Source organism: Ovis aries, chromosome 12 (assembly GCF_016772045.2).
Source record: "Ovis aries strain OAR_USU_Benz2616 breed Rambouillet chromosome 12, ARS-UI_Ramb_v3.0, whole genome shotgun sequence".
NCBI lineage: Eukaryota > Metazoa > Chordata > Mammalia > Artiodactyla > Bovidae > Ovis > Ovis aries.
The window spans coordinates 77,144,500-77,168,138 of NC_056065.1; the positions used below are offsets into that span (position 1 = coordinate 77,144,500).

At 42.1% G+C, this 23,639-nt stretch overlaps 1 protein-coding gene across 1 annotated transcript; it reads right to left on the minus strand.

Moving 5' to 3' along the window:
- Positions 1 to 1,878: 1,878 nt before the first annotated feature.
- Positions 1,879 to 17,926, minus strand: LOC105613169 (uncharacterized). The gene is made up of 2 exons (XM_060396234.1): positions 10,034 to 17,926; positions 1,879 to 6,579 (listed from the first exon to the last, which is right to left on the minus strand). The coding sequence occupies exon 1, from the start codon at positions 17,660 to 17,662 to the stop codon at positions 16,748 to 16,750; it is 915 nt and encodes a 304-aa protein (XP_060252217.1). The 5' UTR covers positions 17,663 to 17,926; the 3' UTR covers positions 1,879 to 6,579; positions 10,034 to 16,747.
- Positions 17,927 to 23,639: the final 5,713 nt, after the last annotated feature.

Here is a 23,639-nt window from a genome sequence, read left to right on the forward strand (position 1 = left end):
AATCAATTACACTCCAATATAAATAAAACATTTATAAAACTGACTAAGTAGATTTAATAAAGATTTAAATTAAAAAATAAAATACTCAAATTCAAAAGCAGAGAGTAGAATGGTGGTTGTCAAGGGCTTGGAGGAAGGGGAAGTGGAGACTTGTTGTTGGCTGTTACACAGTTTCAGTTCTACATGGTCTGGGTCTCTCAGGATTGACACAAAAGGAAACTTACAGACATGAAATGCTATCTTCTCTCTACAACAGAGGGTTCCTTTCTCACCGCATCACATCTTTCTTTCTCTCTAAAGATTTATTTATTTGGCTGTGCTGGGTCTTTATTTCAGCAAGAGGGACCTAGCTTCCTGACCAGGGATGGAACTTGGGCTCCCTGTATTGGCAGCAAGGAGTCTCAGCCGCTGGACCACGGTAAGTCCCATCACCACAGCTTTCTACCCAAGAGACTTCCCAGCCCCTGGTGCAAACCAGCTCTTGCCAAGGGGCCTGTCCACCATTCACCAACGTGTCTGAAACGCTGTAGAGAATGTGGACTCTGCCAGTTCTGGAACCACCTACATAAAGGAGCTTGCAAACCATTCTCTCCCCGGTGTACACAGACATAGCGTCTTCTAATCCCAGCCTGGAAGTGCTTTTCCAGTTTTATTGGTCAGATTTGCAATGCCCTCTTTCACTTCTGGTTTATATGGTTGAGGTCAGAGTGTTAAGTTTTATGGGTTAAATATAAAAGCCTCACTGTTCCTCCTTGTTTTGCTTGTCATAAAGAGTACAGTGCCCGAGTGGCAGGACTTAATGAATCAAGTCTTCAGACTGACACCCAGGCCACACCTGCTGGGAGCTGGAAGTGGCCTCACTAGAAACCTCCTCCCCCTCGGTTGCCCGTGTTCACACTGGGGCCTGTGAACTCACTATCCTTTAAACCCATGATAAACGTCCTTCTTTAAAAATGAGGTGTTTTGGGTCAAACTCTTCTTTTCCACGTATTGATTCCTTCCATGCTATCAGTGTGAAATATCTTTAACAGTAGGAAAGTGAAGGTGAATTGCATTTTTTTTTTTGGGTGGGTCTTTTTATGGTTGCTCCAAGAGTGTTCATCTTCGACATGGTCTGTCCATATTATGTTAATACCTAAAGTAAACTTGGGAATTTGATTCCTACTTGAAAGTCTTGCATATGCCATGGAGAGCAGCCATGTTTCCAGCTGGGAAACCAGAGTTCTGTAGTTATGCCTGGTCATAGTCTTCCAAGCAACTCAAGGAAAGGGTGGTTATGATAATTCCTATGACTGGACAAGCATTGGTGATCACAAGAACTGAGGAATTGAACAGCTGGCTTAACTTTAAGAGTCTCCTTTTAGCTGCAAAATGTGAAATTATTTTCTTTGTTAGCTTTGTTAGCTCACTAATGAAATACTGGTAAGAAATATGTGACAGTTACTTTATAAAAATCTTGAGAATAAAATGTGAGGATATTTCTAGAGACACTCTTTTAAATAAGTTTGGATAAAGATAGCCTGCAAGACAGCTAAGATGTTCTACATATCCCCAGGCAGAAAAACTATAGTGCAGCCAATCTTGCTTGGAGAAAACGCTTTGAAAAACGTTTTACAATAATAAAATATGTTATTGTCATGCAAACAAGCATGGAATTTGATAAACAAAAATGTCTCACAGTACGTTTTCTTGTTGCTACCCAATCATTTTCAGGATTCATATAGAACATTACATAGGAAAGTCTATCCACGTGCTTATGAACGGATTTGGTGATCCAATAACCTCAGAATTTACTCTGAGAAAATTGCATAAGAATAGTAACATTTGATTGGTGTTTTCTCCATGTCAGACACTGTGGTAGGTGCTATGGGACGAAACCACTTCAAAATATGTATTTATTTATTCATTCATTGTTCAGTTAGTCAACCAAAACTTCACTCATCTCCCACTCTGCACTCAGCACTGTTTGGGTAATTGTGTGCAAGCATTTGTGTGTGCTTACTTGCTCAGTCGTGTCTGACTCTTGCAACTTTGTGAACTGTAGCCCTTCAGGCTCCTCTGTCCATGGGATTCTTCAGGCAAGAATCCTGGAGTGGGCTGAAATGCTCTCCTCCCGGGAATCTTCCTCATCCAGGGATCAAACCCAGGTCTCTTAGGTCACCTGCATCAGGAGGTGGGTTTTTTTGCCACTAGATTCACCTGGGAAGCTCTTTGGGTAGTTGATACATCACTGAAGAACCTCTCTGCAGTCAAGGAGCTTACATTCCACTGCGGAAGACAGAAAACAGGCCGACTGATTCACTGCATTGTACAGCAGAAATTAACACAACATTGTAACTCTACGCTAATAAAATTAATGTTTAAGAAGGCTAGGGCACTGGTCAGGGCCACCCTCTTTATGTGTAAATTGCTGTGAGGGTCTCTTACCTCATCTCCCTGTCTCCCTTTGGCCACCTGCCAGAGAGAGAGTGATTGGGACTGACATGTATACACTAATATGCACAGAACGGATAAACAAGAGCCTGCTGTATAGCGCAGAGAATGTGACTCGGTGCTCCGTAATGACCTGTGCAGGAAAATAAACTAGAAAAAAGAGATAGATGCATATGGCTCACTTTTTCTGTGCAGCAGAAACTAGCAAAAAATTGTAAATCCACTATACTCCAGTAAAAATTTTTTTAAAAAAGAGAAAGTATGGTGGTCACAAAGTCAACTGAATACCCTGAAAATATTATTTATCTCAACTTGTGGCTCAAAATGTTTAGCATTTTGATTAACTTTCATAGAACTAGCAAGTGGTAGAAATTGGACTTAAAACCAACTCTTTTGACCTCAAATCTGGGCTGTTTACTCCAAACACTGAAGGCCTAGACAAGAAGCGATAGTTGTCATAACTGTAATTAAGGCTCCAAACATGAATACAAGAGAGTGGTATTTTCTTGCCTGAAACAAGAAATGCTGACCAAGTCTAACCCAGAGAAACAAGAGTAATCCACTGATTTTTGAATGATTGATTGATGGTTACTTGATATGAACATATTTATGATCTTATTGTATTTTAAAATGGTTTCTTGATAGTGGTTTACTGATAATCTCTTTCCATTTAATTAAGACATTTTTAAGAGTGTATTTTAAGGAGATTTAAAGAAGACAAAATACACAGACGAGAACAGAAGAGGCAAAAAGCTGTAGTAACCACTTTCCATGGTTAGGGTGCGTTAGTTGTGCTTAGCTTTGCGGGAAGTAGGTGCTCAGCTGAAATACGTGGCTAAAAACAGAAAGCGCCTGGGGAAGGCTTTTGTCCAGAAGTTATGTAATCGCCCTGGGAACTGCAAAGGAACCAAGGGGAGGAGATCTGGATTGTCAGGATTCTATAATTTCTTCTATATTTTAATCAAGAAGCATCCCTCATATCTGTTTCATACCCATGGCTTCTGGATAGGTTTTATTTGACTAAACAGTCTCACAAACAACTGAGCAAAAAAACAAACAGAAAACTGAGGACCCAAGATATCTGTTGGGCTTCCCAGATGGTGCTAGTGGTAAAGAACCTTCCTGCCAATGCAGGAGATGAAAGAGATCTGGGTTCTATCCCTGGGTGGGGAAAATCCCCCAGAGGAGGGCATGGCAACCCACTCCAGTATTCTTGCCTGGAGCATCCCATAGACAGAGGAGCCTGACAGGCAGCCCATGGGGTTGCAAAGAGTCGGACATGACTAAAGTGACTTAGCATGCATGCAAGAGGTCTCTGAGTGGTGTTCAGTTCAGTTCAGTCGCTCAGTCATGTCTGACTCTTTGCAACCCCATGAATCGCAGCACGCCAGGCCTCCCTGTTCATCACCAACTCCCAGAGTTCACTCAAACTCACGTCCATCAAGTCCATGATGCCATCCAGCCATCTCATCCTCTGTCGTCCCCTTCTCCTCCTGCCCCCAATCCCTCCCAGCATCAGAGTCTTTTCCAATGAGTCAACTCTTCACATGAGGTGGCCAAAGTACTGGAGTTTCAGCTTTAGCATCATTCCTTCCAAAGAAATCCCAGGGCTGATCTCCTTCAGAATGGACTGGTTGGATCTCCTTGCAGTCCAAGGGACTCTCAAGAGTCTTCTAAGACACAACAGTTCAAAAGCAAGAGTGGTGTGGGATCATAGCTATTACGGCTTGGGCTGCTCAGATCATAATTTAACAACCTCAAATCTAATGTATGGGTCTGTATTTCTCCATACAATATTGTTATTCCATAAAGGAGGAGTAAGGGAGTCCCACACTTTTTGTTTTCTTTCAAAAGATATATATATAAAATTCTCATGCCAAATTGGCTAAGTAACAGCCATCTCCAGATTTAAGTTCAAAGTAGTTATTGAGTAAACTCAGGGGAGAAGTTATACCCAAATTATACAAAGCTGACCTGTGCACTGTGCTGTCTAATAAGGCATCACACCCACAGTAGGACAAATTGTCAAAATTCCATCTCAAAAGCCATATGTGAAGCTTTGGACCTAAACCAATTCTGCAGTCACAAGGGTTGCTGCAGTGATGCTATCCTGGGCTTAAACGTGCCCACTGGTGCCTCGCAGACTCTTGAACTTCCTCCCCTCCATGTTTCTTTCTCCATTGCTTCTAGAAGCTCACAGCTTCGGAGTGTCTAGCCTTCTCCCTAGGAGTAATAGCTAGCATGAATACTTTTCAAGTCTTAGTATATGCTCAGCACCGCTCTGTGTTGTATATAATTATTTTAATTCACCACAACTCCATGAGGCTTTTAAAACCATTTGTAGCTTAGAAGTCAAGGAAGCTGTAGCAGTGTGAGGGAACTTGCCCAAATTCACTGGCATTCAAGCCCGATGCCTGAACTCGAAAGCCTGACATTAAACCACCAGGTGTGTGCGGAAACACGAGCGGGCCCGTTCCTTCAGAGCCTCACCATATGCCTCGTGTTTCCTGAGTCCTAATTTCTAAGGTGAATGGTTTCATTTTTTCATAAGACTGTATACTCTGTTTTGTATTTTTCCTAAGCATTGCATCTTGAAAATAGGCATACAAAATCTCTCCCTGTGTGACTCAAGCCATCAGGGCTTTCCTTGACTATTCAGCTAATTAAGAATCTAATTTGAGGGAAGTTATTAAAGTTCAGGACGGGATAACTTATAATTCTCCTACTTTGCACTCAGCCTCTCTGTGTGCGCTCAGTTGCTCGATCATGTCTGACTCTTTGCGAGCCCATCGGCAGCGGCATGCCAGGCTTCTCTCCACGCGATTTCTCAGGCAAGAATCCTCGAGTGGGCTACCATTTTTTCCTCCGGGGGACCTTCCTGACCCAGGGATTGAATCTGCATCTCCTGTTTCCCCTACGTTGACAGGCGGATTCTTCACCACTGTGCCCACGTTTGAAAGAAGCTTACCTGAACCGAACACTATAGCTGTGGAAAATTTGGGCTTCATAATAGGACTGAGAATCGATGCAGTTTTGACTTTGCTGATCTCAGATTACAACATGGGGACAAGCTCCTCTGCTCTCTGTGAAAGTGGGTACATACTGAAAGCACGCGATTTTTAAACCGCTCAACATGCACCCGCTAAGAGGAGTTCCAGGACCTTGTACCTGCGCTGTTTCTTATGCCTGGATGCTCTTCTACACTCAGTGCTAAAACCACAGCCTCCCCTTCATTCTTCTGAAGAATAATCCTTCCTACACTTTTTTCTAGAGTGTTTTTTTTTTTTTTTAATGTGCACTGTTTTTTGTCTTTATTTAATTTGTTACAACAGCGTTTCTATGTTTTGGTATTTCGGCTGTGAGGCAGGTGGGCTGTTAGCTCCCTGACCAGGGATCGAACCCACGTTCCCTGCATTGGAAGGCAAAGACTGATCCACTGGACCACCAGGGAAGGCCCTTCTTCCTACACTCCCTACGGCAGGATTTCCGTTAGAACAGTCATGGGTTTACAGAGCTCTGCCTCCTTCACCAATCAGGCGGTGATGGTCGATTGGTCGACGTTGCCTGAGCGAACCAGAATCCTGTTCTGAGATTTGGGAATGTGAGTCTATGATGAGTTCCTCTCGATTTCCTCCAGAGCTGGGGGGCCATGTGTTTTGATAGCTGTGAGGTCCTAACACCTACTGCGTAGAGGATTTGAGTCTTAAAATATAAAACAAATCTGAAAAGAGAATCTAAACGGAAGGAACTGGTAGATTCGGGCAGCTTTCAAATGCTTGAGGCCAGCTGTGCCCTTTGTTGTTATTTTTAGTCGCTCAGTCCTGTCCGACTCTCTGCGACCCCATGGACTGCAGCACACCAGGCTCCTCTGTCCTCCAGTATCTCCCTGAGCTTGCTCAAACTCATGTCCATTGAATCAGCAATGCTAACAATCTCATCCTCTGTCACCCCATTCTCCTCCTGCCTTCAGTCTTTCCCAGGATCAGGGTCTTTTCTAATGAGTCAGTTCTTCACATCAGGTGGCCGAAGGATTGAAACTTCAGCCTCCACCATACCTTTGCCATTCTGCAGGCTGTAAGCAGGATGTACTGGGACGGTTCCCCACTGGACCCTTAGATATCTCCCTGAGCTTCATAAGAGGAAAGGCTGTGGGCAGAAGACAAAGGAATTTTCTTTAAAAAAAAAACAAAAAACAACAACAACCACCCTCTGGAAACTTGAGTTATGAGCGTGGGAGGGTGGCAAAGAGGAGTAGCCACCCCACTGGCTCCTGAGAACCATATGGCTTCTGTTTAGCACCAATTTGTCAAGTCAGACTTGTGTGTATTTGGCAATGACGGTATTGAAAAGGACACCAGAACTTCCCTTGTGGGTATTGACCTCAGGGGACAGAGAAAATGTCATTATCAATGGAATCCTGTGAAATACCTCAGAGGCTCCCAGAAATCAGTTTGGGAAGTTTTGGAATGAAGAGGAATTGGGTAGCTGGATAAGTTGTTCTATTTAATATGAAAATTGCTTTACAAACGTGAATTATCAAAACTGTTACACACAAGTTTCCATTGAGAATCAGTAAAATACAGCTTATACTAGTGCCATTTTATTCTATAATATTTTAAAAATATTTTTTTCTTAAAACTACATCAGTCATAGTTCAAAAAGATTGTATTGTAGAGTGGTGTTCGTAAACAATATTCTTCAGTTTCACTTAGAAATCATTTTTTGTCTTATATATATTTTTAATGATATGTTTATCAATATTTACATTTATTTATCCATTTCTCACTGTGATTCTCCCTACCTCTTCTACACACTTTCAGTATAAGGCTCTTCTGTTGGTAATGTTTTAGCGTTAAATAATTTATTGAAACTATTGCTTCTCCCATCATTATCGGCAGTTTATTACCAATCTCCACGTCTTCAAATGAGGATACAAAAGCCTCTAAATTTCTACTCTCAGCCTCTTTTGTTCTTCTTAGCTTCTGGAAGATTGTTGCCACTTTCATATCAAGAATGGTATTTGTAACATGTGATTTTTGTCTGGAAGCCCAAGTGAATCTTACATGCATTGTCCAAAAGTGAAAATAATTCTGCATTATTGTGAATATATTCATGTTATTTGTATTGGAAGCCAGCAGTGCAATAGGCTGCAAGGCTCTGGTGTCCGTCTTCCCTGCGACACTGTTTTCTGAGGGAAGCAGTCATATGGGTTCTTCTTTCCTATGTTCCAAATTCTAATATATTCTGGTTCCAAACTGGGAAAGGAGTACGTCAAGGCTGTATATTGTCACCCTGCTTATTTAACTTATATGCAGAGTACATCATGAGAAATGCTGGGCCTGATGAAGCACAAGCTAGAATCCAGATTGCCAGAAGCAATAGCAATAGCCTCAGATACACAGATGACAACATGCTTATGGCAGAAAGCAAAGAGGAACTGAAGAGCCTTTTGATGAAAGGGGAAGAGGAGAATGAGAAGGCTGGCTTAAAACTCAGCATTTAAAAACCAAAGATCATGGCATCTGGTCCCATCACTTCATGGCAAAGAGATAGGGAAACAATGGAAACAGTGAGAGATTTTACGTTTTTGGGCCCCAAAATCACTGCAGATGGTGAAAGCAGCCATGAAATTAAAAGATGCTTGCTCAGTGGAAGAAAAGTTATGACCAACCTAGATGGCATATTAAAAAGCAGAGAAATTACTTTGTCAACAAAGGTCTGTCTAGTCAAGGCTATGGTTGTTCTAGTGGTCATGTGTGGATGTGAGAGTTGGACTCTAAAGAAAGCGCTCTTGAACTGTGGTGTTGGAGAAGATTCTTGAGAGCTCCTTGGACTGTAAGGAGGTTAAACCAGTCCATCCTAGAAGCAATCAGCCTTGAATATTCATTGGAAAGACTGATGCTGCAACTGAAGCTCCATTACTTTGGCCGTCTGATGGGAAGAAGCGACTCATTGGAAAAGACCCTGGTGCTGGGAAAGATTGAAGGCAGAAGGAGAAGGGGACGACAGAGGATGGGATGGTTGGATGGCATCATTGACTCAATGGGCATAAGTTTAAGCCAGCTCTGGGAATTTCTGATGACAGGGAGACCTGTGGTGCTACAGTCCTAGGGTCGCAAAGAGCTGGACATGACTGAACTTCTTATATTCTGCCAGTTGTTCAAAATAACGTGTGTGTGTGTGTGTGTGTTAGCCGCTCAGTTGTGTCCAATACTTTGCAACCCCATGGACTGTAACCCACCAGGCTCTTCTGTCCGTGGAATTCTCCAGCAAAAATACTGGAGTGGGTAGCCATTCTCTTCTCCAAGGGATCTTACCAACCCAGTGATCAAACCTGGGTTTCCTGCATTGCAGGCAGATTCTTAACTGACTGAGATCTTGAGACATTTATTAATTTTTTTTCTTGTCTTTGTTGCTATTGTTATTAACAGAAGGACATGGAAAGGTTGAGGATGACTTTTCTTTGATGCTGGGTGGAATTAGTTTGAGGTCAAGTGGTTTCCTTTGCCCTGATTCAGATAATTCTGGCCATGATTTTCCAGGAATCTATTGTATGAAAAATTGGGAGGCTTTCACACACAAAAAAAGATTTTTTGTTTGGGTTTAGTCCTAAAAGCACCTTTGCAAGGTACTTGACATAGAGATGCTTCTGTTGGCTCCATTTATGGATTTATGCTTGAGTCTCTGAATTAGACAGAAAGAAATGCTCCATGGAGGCTTTATATTTGGAGAAAGTGCAGTTCATTGGTACCATTTTATCAGAACATTACACTGAAAGATGAAAGAAAGTTGCTCTGAGTCCTCCACACGGGCAGCTCTGGGGGTCTGAGTCAGTGCTCCAGGGGCATCGTGGTACCCAGAAGAGGCAGAGCCTGGCAGCCGATTGCTGTCATCCAATGAGGTTGCTCTGTCAGCAGGAGGAAGAAGTCCCTGCTGAGTGTGACAGCAAGCAGCCAAACCAGCAGTGGTGCAGTACCCAGCGGACAAGGTTTTCATGGAGACAAGTTCATGTTCTCTCTACGCCCGCCATTCATTCTTGGTTCATAGTACTCAGATATCATCAGTGAGATACCAAGAGTTCTTTCTTCTATTATTATGTAATTACATCAAAAATCTGAAGACTGTCATTTTTACTTAATAAGTACTACCATAGCTTTTACCAAAAATTGCTAAAATTAACAAAGCAGAGAAGATAAAGATACTTTAATACTTTGATTTCACCTATTGTGTGAAATTTATCAAAGCAAAATACGTCCTAATTTTATAATAGAGTTAGATTTATAAAGACATCATATCTCTATTCGTTTCTTCTATCAGCCTCTGAACCATTAAAACTAAAAAAAAAATCTAATTTTTCGATTATATCTATCTGTACACTGACTCCTGTAGAACGTAACATATTAAGAAAAGTTTTAGTAAGAAAGTGAAAAAGTCTAAGATAGTGAAGAAGTGTAGTGGTGCATCCAGAGATTAAACAACAAAAAATTAGAAGAAGTGACATAAGAAGGGCAAACTGCTTATTTATCCAGCAAGTTTTCTGCATTAGTCACCTATTGCTAATCACCCCAACCCTTAGCAACTTAAAAGAATGAAGACTTACTCCCTCACGCTGCGGTCGGGAATCTGATGTGGCTTGGTTGGGTCCCTCTTGGCTCAGCATTGCCGTAAGCTGTGGTCAAGGCGTTGGTCCAGCTTCAGTCACATCCAGATCAAACTACATCGGGATCCACCTGCCAGTTCACTCAAGCAGCTGTGGCTTCCACCCATCTTTGTGGACACCTTTCCACCAAGATTGTTTCATGACAGTACAGGTGGTTCACCCCACGGAGAGTGACCCAGGAGAAAGCAGAAGAGAATTGTCAAAGGAGAGGACACGTCTGCTGGTGACCTAATCATGGAAATGATTCCCTCACCGCCCCCCCCCCCCCCCCCCCATTCCCCTGGTTAGAGTGAAGTCCATGGGTCCAGCCCATGCTCAGGAACTGGGTATAAATACCTGCCAGTGAGGATTACTGGGGCTCATTTCACAGGCTGCCAAACATAGCCGCTAACATGGAAACTTGGGATCAGGCCTTAAGTGTTATGTTCATCAATTATCCAGCAGTTTGTGTTTTGGATGCCCTAGTTATTTCCCCTCACACAATCACTCTTTTTCATTGTGAAAAAGATCACCCACATTTATTGGAAACTTCTGTTTCGAATTCCTTCATCTCTCTCTGGACTATGATAATTGCTTCCTCAATGGTGTGCTGTGCTGTGCTTAGTTGCTCAGCCGTGTCCAACTCTTTGTGATCCCATGGACTGTAGACCACCAGGCTCCTCTGTCCGTGGGGATTCTCCAGGCGAGAATATGGGAGTGCCTTGCCATGCCCACCTCTAGGGGAGCTTCTTAACCCAGGGATTGAACCCAGGTCTCCCATATTGCAGGTGGATTCTTTACCAGCTGAGCCCCTGGGGAAGCCCAAGCATCTATTAAAGCCTCAGGTCAGTAAGCAAAGCTTTACACAGTCAGTTCAGTCGCTCAGTCATGTCCGACCCTTTGCAACCCCATGAACTGCAGCACACCAGGCTTCCCTGTCCATCACCAACTCGAGAGTTTACACAAACTCATGTCTGTCACATTGGTGATGCCATCTCATCCTCTGTCATCCCCTTCTCCTCCTGCCTGCAATCTTTCCCAGCATCAGGGTCTTCTCCAAGGTATCAGTTATTTGTATCAGGTGGCCAAAGTATTGGAGTTTCAGCTTCAGCATCAGTCCTTCCAATGAATATTCAGGACTGATATCCTTTAGGATGTACTGGTTGGATCTCCTTGCAGTCCAAGGAACTCTCAAGAGTCTTCTCCAACACTACAGTTCAAAAGCATCAATTCTTTGGTGCTCAGCTTTCTTTGTAGTCCAACTCTCACATCCATACATGACTACTGGAAAAACCATAGCTTTGACTAGACTGACCTTTATTGGCAAAGTAATGTCTCTACTTTTTAATATGCTATCTAGGTTGGTTATAACTTTCCTTCCAAGGAGCAACCGTCTTAATTTCATGGCTGCAGTCACCAACTGCAGTGATTTTGGAGCCCCCAAAAGTAAAGTCTCTCACTGTTTCCATTGTTTCCCCATCTATTTGCCAAGAAGTGATGGGACCGGATACCATGATCTTTGGTTTTTGAATGTTGAGCTTTAAGCCAGCTTTCTCACTCTCCTCTTTCACTTTCATCAAGAGGCTCTTTAGTTCTTCTTCACTTTCTGCCATGAGGGTGGTGTCATCTGCGACTCTGAGGTGGTTGTTATTTCTCCCGGCAATCTTGATTCCAGCTTGTGCTTGTGGTTCACACGGTCACCAGAGTGATTTTTTGTTTTTAATTCAGTGAGATCATCTACTGCGCTTCAAATCCCACCTGTACCTTTTGTTTTTAAAATCCTTTGGTGGCTTTCTATTTTCCTTCAGACAGTAGTAAAGTTATTTTTTTTATTGGTGCATAACTGCTTTACAATGTTGTATCAGTTTCTGCTGTACAGCAACAAGCCTGAGCTGTAAGTATACACATTATACCACCTTCCCCTCCTGTGCCCACGTGCCCATCTCTATATCTCTGTATTTATTCCTGCCCTATAAATCAGTTCATCTGTACCGTTTTTCTAGATTTATATGTATGCGTTAATATGCGATACTTTTCTCTTTCTGACTTTCTTCACTCTGTATGACAGACTCTAGGTCCATCCACCTCACTACAAATGATCTCATTCATTTGTATGGCTGAGTAATATTCCATTGTATATTATGGCCTGGCCATAGGCCACCTTCCCAACTTCGAGGGGCAGCAGTTGTGCCGGCTTTGTTTCCTCATACTGTGACGGCCCCCGTCGGTTCCTGTAACAGCCTTTCCGATGCCTCGGTGGTGTCTGCATGTGGTATTCCCACTGCGTGGAGTGCTCTCTTTTCCTTGACTCCATATCCTCAGCTGCTTGACCTTCCACATCTGCAAACGGAAACTTTTCTACTAGAGTAGAACTTGCCTGGAAGATAACAAAACTAAATTTCATGACAACTAGCTCTAACCATCGGAAAAGACTCTGATGATGGGAAAGACGAAAGGCAGGAGGAGAAGGGGAGAACAGAGGGTGAGATGGAATTTGAGCCAACTCCGGGAGATGGAGAAGAACAGGGAAAGCAGGCATGCTGAAGTCCTTGGGGTCACAGCCGAACACAACTGAGCCACAGAACAACAACAAGCTCTAACCAGATGAAACTAGAAAAGGACCGTGAACTTGCAGTGACCTTGGTATAGCAAACCCTTTCTGGACCTAGCTGAAAACACTTCACTGATCAATAATTAACTATGAGGTTTGTTTTACCCAACCATCTGCAGAACTTGAATTCAATTCTCATCATCCCCAGAGAGCTAGATTTCAATCCTGACTTATCACATGACCATGAATACTCTTCTCTGTCGTTAGGACGCCATAATGTTCTCCCATCTGCTGATGACCTAGTGACGCTCTCCACTGGTTTTCATCCTTTGCTTTGCAAGCTAGGAAGACTCAACCTTGACCTTTTTTTAAGTTCTGGTGGCCTACCTTTTATTCTCTAGCCCTTTACTGTAGAGCCCTCTAAATAGTAAACTGTGCTGTGTATTTTTCACTGTTCAACAAAATGCCAGGAAAAAATAGGCTCCACGCACATGTCTATTGAATCAGTTCAGTTCAGTTCAGTCGCTCAGTCACGTCATGCCAGGCCTCCCTGTCCATCACCGACTCCCGGAGTCCATCCAATCCCATGTCCATTGTGAAGGTGATGCCATCCAACCACCTCATCCCCTGTCGTCCCCTTCTCCTCCTGCCCTCAATCTTTACCAGCATCAGGGTCTTTTCAAATGAGTCAGCTCTTCGCCTAAGAAGAGTACAAAACTTTGCATTTTATGCCCTTGCGTTCTAAACCAAGAAACTACATTTCACTGGCCATATTCCTTCTTGATGGATTTAGGTCTTAATTTTCAGGCACAGCTGTCATTTTTTTTTTTTTTAAATCAAGCTTCATCTATCCTTACTGCTTGTTAGTTTGTGTTTACCAGTTGCAAAAGGCATTTAATGGTCTGGAGGAGGTGACCTCCCCTCCCCTCCCTTCTGACATGCCCAGTAATGTGCTCGGCCAGCTGTGCAGTGCTGTCGTGTATACAGAAATTCTTTTCTGAAAAGCACAGGTGATCAAGTTACAGCCTGAAGCCTGAGATCTGATTACTCTTATCATAGTAGTCTGAAAAGCCACACATGTCATTAGGGGTCCTTAAATTACTCTCCTTGGCTCTCTAAAGGAGTTCTGGTATTTGACTCAGCGATCTCACACGGCTGTAAATTCCACATTTTGAACATGCATTTTCATGGGGCTGCTTATTCTTTGACAGATTCTGTGTGTTAGTGCTCTGAAAATGACTCTCAGTAATGGAAGCAGAAGCTGAACCCAAGGATTCTAGTGGGAATTTATGGAAATTCGAGTCTTGGAATTAAGTGCGTGAGTACTGGCATGACCAAATTGTCTCCGCCACTCCTTGCACTACCCTCTTCTTTTTAGCTGTGTTCAAGCAATTTAATTCTGCATCTAATTTTAATCTGTAAACCATATCCCCTCCTGCAGTTGTAAAGCATGTGTTAGCACTTAACCAGCAGGAGGGGGTTGCCTAAGGTAAGAGGATTGATAGCATAGAACAGGCATCTTAAAAATGGCTTTGTGTGATTTGGCGCCACTAGCTAAGGCTTTATGTGCCCGAGTCCAAGCTGTCTGTCTAGGGCTTAGAGAGAGGCAGGCGGGGAATCTAGAAAAATTTGCATGGGGAGGGGTGTTTTAAAGGACTCTGTAGGTACTCACAGAGTGAGCAGAAAGAATGCGTGAATTTGTCTTGGGAGGATGGGAGACTGATTTGGAAAATGTGATTAAGACCTCTTAAAATTATATTGAATTGTGATGGCGTCGTGGAAGGTGAAAGAAAGGATTTTTTAAAAATACAAATTTGGCTGCTAGACAAATGCTAGCTCTCCTTGCTAGCTATAATTTATAGTCTTAGAAATTATGAAAAATCTGTTTATACACAGAGTTATTCTTACCTTAAGGTCAAGGGGAAAGTTGGATTTTCAAGTCAGCATCTAGGATAAACATAATGTACAACTCAAACAACTCTTGGAAATCCTTGAAAACACTTGTAAACTCCAAACCGTGCATTTCACTTGTGGTCAAAGGTAGGGGAAAAATTGAAACCATTCCTCCAAATTTTCCATCATTTTTTTCCTACTTGTGTTACATTTTCAGGTTTGTGTGTATTGTTTAAAAGAAGGACTACCACCTGGTGAATTTCTGGGAATAAATACTCTCTTTCATTAACTGTAAGATGCATCTGTTTTGTATTTTAACATCTCTTAAATTGAGAAGCGTCTTATCGTTGATGGCATTTCAAAATCATAATGATCAGAGTTCTTTTTTTCCCCCCTTCCATCCTTCCATTTCTTTCTTCTTTCTCTTACTACTGACAGTGATGGTTTGTCTTGCCATTATTGCTCTGATTGGAAGAAATATTGTGGTAACATTCATATATTATATATATAAGTGAATGTTAGGAATCCACTCTAGAGGCTAGAAGTAAATGCCACTGTTGCACATTCAGTTTCCTAAATAAACTACGTTTTAACCAAGACGCAACTTTGATTCAACAGCATCTGGCCTAAAGCGTCGTGTCGTGTGAGCCTTGGCTTGCTGCGGAGCTGTGCTTATAGCTCATTCATTCACCTAAAGTTGGTGCACTCTTACCATGTCCTTGACACAGCTCTTGGTGCCAGCCTGGAGCAGCAACCAAAACAAGCAATTTTCTCTGATGAACAAGAAAAACCAGGTCTCACATCACTTAAATTATAGACTATCCTTCCAAACATGGAGTCTGGGAGGATACACCTTGTTCTTAGACCACGTGTTTATATTTCACTTAAGTTCCGGGGAAACTTAAATTGGATTGAACTGTTGTTTTGAAAGAAATATAGTATTTTTTTTCTTTTCTTAAAGTTGTTCATTAATGGTTGGATTCTTAAAACTTGAGTATAAACTAGATGGTAGAGTTGAGAGTCATCACTCAACAAGTCGTGGCAGCAGGCATATGACTTCCTGTCCTGTCCTCATATTCAAAATCATATTTCCTTCCTAAGATGGTTCCTGTGAGGATTAAAGGAGACAGTACACCTAGATCATTGTATCAGTTCAATAAAGTAAGCAACAATATCATTTAACTTTATTTCTTTTTGCAGTTGACCAAAAGTTAAGCATAATCTGTGGTGTGATTTCTTGAACTAAGGCCTAAAGTCTTTCAGGATAATCAAGAGGTATATGTTAAAACAGCTTAAAACAAATCAAAGAAAAACAAAGCCAAAGAAAAAGAAATAAAAGGAAAAAATATATAATTCATAGAAAAAAATAACCAAGATTCCAGCACTGAGAGTTAAATGAAAAGAATAACTTTTACATAATGAGATTTTATCATACATAGGATAGAATCTACTGATACTACTGAGTATTGTCATGTATTGAGCAAAAGTAATTATGCAAATTATTTCATTTCTCCTAAAAAGTTATCAGGTAAGAAATATTATACCAATTATGTGGTTAAGAAAATTGAGATTTAGGAAGGTTAATAAATTTCACCATAACTTTTCCTTTAGTAAGTTGGGGTTTAATCCTCAGCCTGAATTTTACTTAATTATAAGCAGGCTCTCCACTCATGAAAACGTCTTGTTTATCGTTCTTTTTTCTCATATTCCTGTCATAATCCATTGTCCATTACCCATTGTCAGACTTATATTTTGCTTCCATCATTATATTTTTAAAATTAAAGTTGCTTTAAATAGCTTCCTATATACATACATTAAAGAGAATCCTAGAGTGAGATTGATTGATTCAAAGTTTACAAACACTTAAACATTCTTAATAAATAAAATTTTTCTTCCATAAAGTTTACATCCATTCATATTCTCACAAGCATTGTATGGTTCTGAAGACAAAGAATAGATACTGGTCTTAGCTAACAAATACAAACTAGAGTTAATTTCAAGACATCAATCATCTGGTGGACGTGTAAAAGTCATCAAAAAGCATAGCAAAGACAGTTGGGATACTAGTCTTAACTAATGAATAAACTAGGATTAATTTCAAGACAATAGTCATCTGGTAGAGGTGTTCAGTTCAGTTCAGTCACTCAGTCGTGCCTGACTCTTTGGGACCCCATGAATCGCCACACGCCAGGCCTCCCTGTCCATCATCAACTCCTGGAGAGCACCCAAACTCAGGTACATCTAGTCTGTGATGCCATCCACAGTTCATTGTGATCCACACAGTCAAAGGCTTTGGCATAGTCAATAAAGCAGAAATAGATGTATTTCTGGAACTCTCTTGTTTTTTCCATGATCCAGCGGATGTTGGCAATTTGATCTCTGGTTCCTCTGTCTTTTCTAAAACCACCTTGAACATCAGGGAGTTCACAGTTCACATACTGCTGAAGTCTGGCTTGGAGAATTTTGAGCATTACTTTACTAGCATGTGAGATGAGTGCAATTGTGCAGTAGTTTGAGCATTCTTTGGCATTGCCTTTCTTTGGAATTGGAATGAAAACAGACCTTTTCCATTCCTGTGGCCACTGCTGAGTTTTCCAAACTTGCTGGCATATTGAGCGCAGCACTTTCACAGCATCATCTTTCAGGATTTGAAACAGCTCAATTGGAATTCCATCACCTCCACTAGCTTTGTTCATAGTGATGCTTTCTAAGACCCACTTGACTTCACATTCCAAGATGTCTGGCTCTAGATTAGTGATCACATCATCATGATTATCTGGGTCGTGAAGATCCTTTTTATATAGTTCTTCCATGTATTCTTGCCACCTCTTCTTAATATCTTCTGCTTCTGTTAGGTCCAGACCATTTCTGTCCTTTATCGAGCCCATCTTTGCATGAAATGTTCCCTTGGTATCTCTAATTTTCTTGAAGAAATCTCTAGTCTTTCCCATTCTGTTGTTTTCCTCTATTTCTTTGCATTGATCGCTGAAGAATTCTTTCTTATCTCTTCTTGCTATTCTTTGGAACTCTGCATTCAGATGCTTATATCTTTCCTTTTCTCCTTTGCTTTTCGCTTCTCTTCTTTTCACAGCTATTTGTAAGGCCTCCCCAGACAGCCATTTTGCTTTTTTGCATTTCTTTTCCATGGGGATGGTCTTGATCCCTGTCTCCTGTACAATGTCACGAACCTCATTCCATAGTTCATCAGGCACTCTATCTATCAGATCTAGACCCTTAAATCTTTTTCTGACTTCCACTGTATAATCATAAGGGATTTGATTTAGGTCATACCTGAATGGTCTAGTGGTTTTCCCTACTTTCTTCAATTTAAGTCTGAATTTGGCAATAAGGAGTTCATGATCTGAGCCACAGTCAGCTCCCAGTCTTGTTTTTGTTGACTGTATAGAGCTTCTCCATCTTTGGCTGCAAATTCTGAAAGAGATAGGAATACCAGACCACCTAACCTGCCTCTTGAGAAATCTGTATGCAGGTCAGGAAGCAACAGTTAGAACTGGACATGAAACAACAGACTGGTTCCAAACAGGAAAAGGAGTATGTCAAGGCTGTATATTGTCACCCTGCTTATTTAACTTCTATGCAGAGTACATCATGAGAAATGCTGGACTGGAAGAAGCACAAGCTGGAATCAAGTTTGCCCAGAGAAATATCAATAACCTCAGATATGCAGATGACACCACCCTTATGGCAGAAAGTGAAGAGGAGCTAAAAGCCTCTTGATGAAAGTGAAAGAGGAGAGTGAAAAAGTTGGCTTAAGGCTCAACATTCAGAAAACGAAGATCATGGCATCTGGTCCCATCACTTCATGGGAAATAGATGGGGAAACAGTGGAAACAGTGTCAGACTTTATTTTTGGGGGCTCCAAAATCACTGCAGATGGTGACTGCAGCCGTGAAATTAAAAGACGCTTACTCCTTGGAAGAAAAGTTATGACCAACCTACATAGTATATTCAAAAGCAGAGACATTACTTTGCTGACTAAGGTCTGCCTAGTCAAGGCTATGGTTTTTCCTGTGGCCATGTATGGATGTGAGAGTTGGACTGTGAAGAAGGCTGAGCGCCAAAGAATTGATGCTTTTGAACTGTGGTGTTGGAGAAGACTCTTGAGAGTCCCTTGGAATGCAAGGAGATCCAACCAGTCCATTCTGAAGGAGATCAACCCTGGGATTTCTTTGGAAGGAATGATGCTAAAGCTGAAGCTCCAGTACTTTGGCCACCTCATGCGAAGAGTTGACTCGTTGGAAAAAACTCTGATGCTGGGAGGGATTGGGGGCAGGAGGAGATGGGGATGACCGAGGATGAGATGGCTGGATGGCATCACAGACTCGACGGACGTGAGTCTGAATGAACTCTGGGAGTTGGTGATGGACAGGGAGGCCTGGCGTGCTGTAATTCTTGGGGTCGCAAAGAGTCAGACACAACTGAGCGACTGAACTGAACTGAACTGAACTGATGCCATCCAGCACTCTCATCCAGTTTCACTCTCCACTTTCACTTTCATCAAGAGGCTCTTTAGTTCTTCACTTTCTGCCATAAGGGTGGTGTCATCTGCATATCTGAGGTTATTGATACTTCTTCCGGCAAATCTTGATTCCAGCTTGTGCTTCTTCCAGCCCAGCGTTTCTCATGATGTACTCTGCATAGAAGTTAAATAAGCAAGGTGACAATATACAGCCTTGATGTACTCCTTTTCCTATTTGGAACCAGTCTGTTGTTCCATGTCCAGTTCTAACTGTTGCTTCCTGCCCTGCATATAGGTTTCTCAAGAGGCAGGTCAGGTGATCTGGTATTCCTAGATGTGTAAAAGTCATCAAAAAGCGTAGCAAAGACAGTTGGTTGGACTTGGAGTTTTGTGGGCAAAAACTGCTCCACCATTTTTCATGGAATTGCTATCTTCACTAACCACCCTCTACTTCTGATCTACCAACAGATACATAGAGTAAAATGAAATCTACCCCGTATCTTCATGACATTATAGATATTGCACACACTTACTACCTCCTGACTGATTGAAAGGATTTTAGCTCAAGTTCCCAAGGAAAAAATATGGATGTCTCTTCCAGACTTATGGATTCATTGCCCTTGGTCCAATCAGCCATCACTGTGGAGATTAAATGTCCAAAAAAGGCAGATTAAGCATAAAAATGAGTGTTCACAGAAACCAAAGATAATCGTACATTGTACAGTATGAGGACGTTCCTTTCTGTGTTAGTGGCTTCTGGGTGTTTTTCTTCATCCATTAACTTTACTAAAGACAGGTGGCATCCCATTGTCTTATACTTGAGTTTTCGCAAGTGGAGCAGCCTTCTACAGCATGGATATAAACCTTGCCTCTCCCACGTGCATCTCTTTTGTGAATTCTCTGTTCAGATGCATTGTTCACTTCTCTCTTGAGATGTTAATTTCTCCTTATTAAACTTTCTTTATTGACCCTGATTCTGGGAAAGATTGAGGGTGGGAGGAGAAGGGGGCGACAGAGGATGAGATGATTGGATCGCGGCATCACCGACTCAATGGACATGAGTTTGGGTGAACTCTGGGAGTTGGTGATGGACAAGGAGGCCTGGTGTGCTGCAGTCCATGGGGTCACAAAGAGTCAGACACAACTGAGCGACTGAACTGAACTGAATATATATTTAAAAATTTTACATATCAATCAGATTAATAATTTGTTTTATTGCTCATATTCTTTGTCATTAGTCCATCTGCCTTCTTATTGTATTTTTTGACATGCTAAAGGTTAAGCTCAAGGAGTCAAATCTTCCCACTATTTTGTTTTCTTTTATCTTTCTTCTTTTGGTGTGTTTAATATTTTTAAAGTTCTTCATCTTTTCAAGATTAGTAAATTGTCAACCTCACTTACTTTAGACAAAATTTTAAATTGCAATCAGTTCCTTAATATACTGAAATAAAAAACTTGAGAGAGTCTGTGAAGTTTCAGGGGAAATTTCATTTTCCCCACTTGGCTATATTCACATTTCCCACTAGAACAATACATCTATTAAACATATTAGGTCATGAACGTGTTCCATAACAAGATTAAAGTTTTAAAAAGATTAAAAATATATATTATGGGTAAAATATGTTGACCAGATGGCTGATTGTAGACAGAAAGTTAGTTAGATGACCATCAGAATAGTCCAAGTAAGAAGTACAAGTTTCTTAATGATAAAGGAGAAGTGCAGAGAAAACATGGGATCTTAGGAGGATAGCAATAAGTGGAGGTCTTTAGGACCCTGTGGTTATATGTGCAGGAAAGAACAGAAGGCAAAAGTCGGAACAATGGGATGATGTCCAGATTTCTGGCTTTGGTTGCCCAGGAGATAAAGGTTGTTATCCTTTGGGGGAAAGATGATGAATTTGTTGTAGTCGTGTATGGACAATGGTTTATGGGAAGAGCAGAAGGCGGGTCTGCAGATTTGGGATATCTCATCTGGAGACAAGGACAGTATCAGCCACATCTAGGCAGACGTAAACACTGTACAGGGGCCTGAGATCCCTTCAGAGATTGTGAAGCCTGGGAAGAGAAGTAATTCTGAAAACCAAAGATGTGTCTCACAAACACACTAGCTGTGCTGGGTAAGGCGGATGAAGATGGGTCTCTAAACAACAGGACGCCACTGTTCCAAAGACGGAAAGCGAGCCCAGTGAGGACAGGCTCATGATGTCAATGGAGACTGGAGTTTGAAAAAAGAACAAACGTCAGTGGTGACAGAGGGTGTTCAAGTGGGATGACGACCGTGTGCTTTGTGTTTGGTGCTGGGAGCTTGCTGGGGATTTGATCCACAACAGCTTCCTCAGGACAAAGTCCTGTGTGTGTGTGAGAGAGGGATGTTAGAAGCAGCCAAGTCACAGGCAATCGGGGTCAAATAGGCAGTCCTCACATCCAGACATCACTGCGGCTCCTGAATCTTATTTCTGAAGACCCAGCTTGAAGCAGAGGAAAGAAATGGGATGATTATTTCAAGCATGCAGCAAGTACAGAGATCTTTCTGAATTTTCTTTTATTTCTGTTGAAAAAGAGAGAAAACTGACTTTTCAGTTCAGTCGCTCAGTCGTGTCCGACTCTGTGGCTCCATGGACCGCAGCACACCAGGTCTCCCTGTCCATCACCAACTCCCAGAGCCTACCCAAACTCATGTCCATTGAGTCGGTGATGCCATCCAACCATCTCATCCTCTGTCACGCTGTTAGATGAAAACAGTGAGTTTGAGTAAACTTCAGGAGTTGGGGATGGACAGCGAGGCCTGGCGTGCTGCAGTCCATGGGGTCGCAAGAAGTCAGACATGACTGAACTGAACTGAGCTGAAATGAGAACCGATATGGTAACAAAGGAGAGGGATATCGTGGAGGAAGACCTGTCCTGACGAGGAGGAGGCAAGAAGGGCACCACAGGGAGGAAGCCACGCCTTCAGAGACAAGTGTGAAGAAATGGGAGGACAGCCAGAGAGACTAAAGCTTCTCCACAGAGACCAGAGGTCAGTTCACCTGCTGTAAAGCAGAGAGAGAAGAGGAGCAGCTGAGGAATAGGGAGGAGGCTTGGGGTAATTCCTGAGGAGGGGCCGGGAGGCTGCAAGGTCAGAGTCGAGGGACCAAGAAATTTGGAAGCCCGTGAACACGTCCAAACAAAATCATACGATTGGGTGATTTTTTTTTTTCCCCAGCAACACTGCAGCAGAATAGACAGTTGTTTGGGGGATAAAATAATGAGAAACTAGAATAGTAGGGCATGCATAGGTAGAGAGTGGACCCTCTCAGTTTAGGTATGGACGTACTGAAACATGTGATGGTCACGATGAGCTGTGGAGCAGGGGCACAAGAATGGGCTGCTGCAGTGGGAGTTAATGGAAGTGGAATTGAAGAAGGCGAGAAATGGAAAGAATAATATATTTAACAGACTTTAAAAAGTAAACATTGAAGCCTTCCAGATACTCCACACATAGACGCTCCGTAAGTATTTATATTGTTATTCCTATAGCTAATAATGGAATGATTATCATCATCAAAAATGATAACTTTAAAACTGCAAATTCAAAGACGTTTGGACTATATGAAACCATTGCACCAAACTAGTTAAGAAACCCAAACCATAATGTCACAGGAGGCAGTTCATAAGCTGTGGTCATAAGTCTAATGATAGATAAGGTTCCTGGAAGGGAAAACAGAAAATGTGGGTAACATTTCCTCTGCAAGTTGGATTTAATTATGGAAATCAATCTGCTCTATGACTCCTCAGAAGTGTCCTGCGAGTTCTATAGTTATTTATATATATTTCTTCCCGCTTTAGCAAATTCCGTGACAAGAGGAAGTGTTATTTTAGTCAGAGCAGCAGAAAGATACAATTACCTGATGATTACGCCAGCGGTAAAGGGCCTGCCTGCCAATGCCCGTGTCGTAAGAGCACAGGTTTGGTCCCTGGGTCGGGAAGCTCCCCTGGAGGAGGGCATGGCAGCCCACTCCAGTAATCTCACCTGGAGAATCCCATGGACAGAGGAGCCTGGCGGGCTACAGTCCACAGGGTGGCAAAGAGTCAGACATGCCTGAAGAAATTTGACACATATGTTCCAATTTGACCAGGAAATCTAACAGAAGATGCAGAGAACAGATAGTTTTAAGTGTTGTTATTGCTTTAAGGGCATGGGTACCAAAGGCAAAGATGCTGATAACCTTCTTCATGCTTCCTTTTTCACCCCTAAATGAAGATGGGAAAACTTAGTTGTGTTACAGATTTCATGGGCGAAATAGCTTAACTCTCTTAAAAAGTGCTCTGTGCATAACATACAGAAATGCAGCAAAGCATTGTTTAACTAGTGCCTTTGCCACTGAGATTGGGTCGTGTGGACTCTGCCGCCTGAAAAGCTGGCGTAAAGAGCCGTCTCCCTACTTTCAGCGGCATCTTCCGGGGGTGGGGTCCTCTTGATCACGCTCGCACAATGCGGGGCCACAGTTGCACTCATTGTTCAGTGAGCTTGTCCACACAGTTCAACCCACCGACAGCAATGAATGTTGATTGTGACCTTTTAAGAAAGAACCTCTGCCCAAGGAAGGGAAGGTCCCGGTGTGTTCTGCTTTGGTTTCCTGTCTTCAGCAATTTCTGAAGCCACG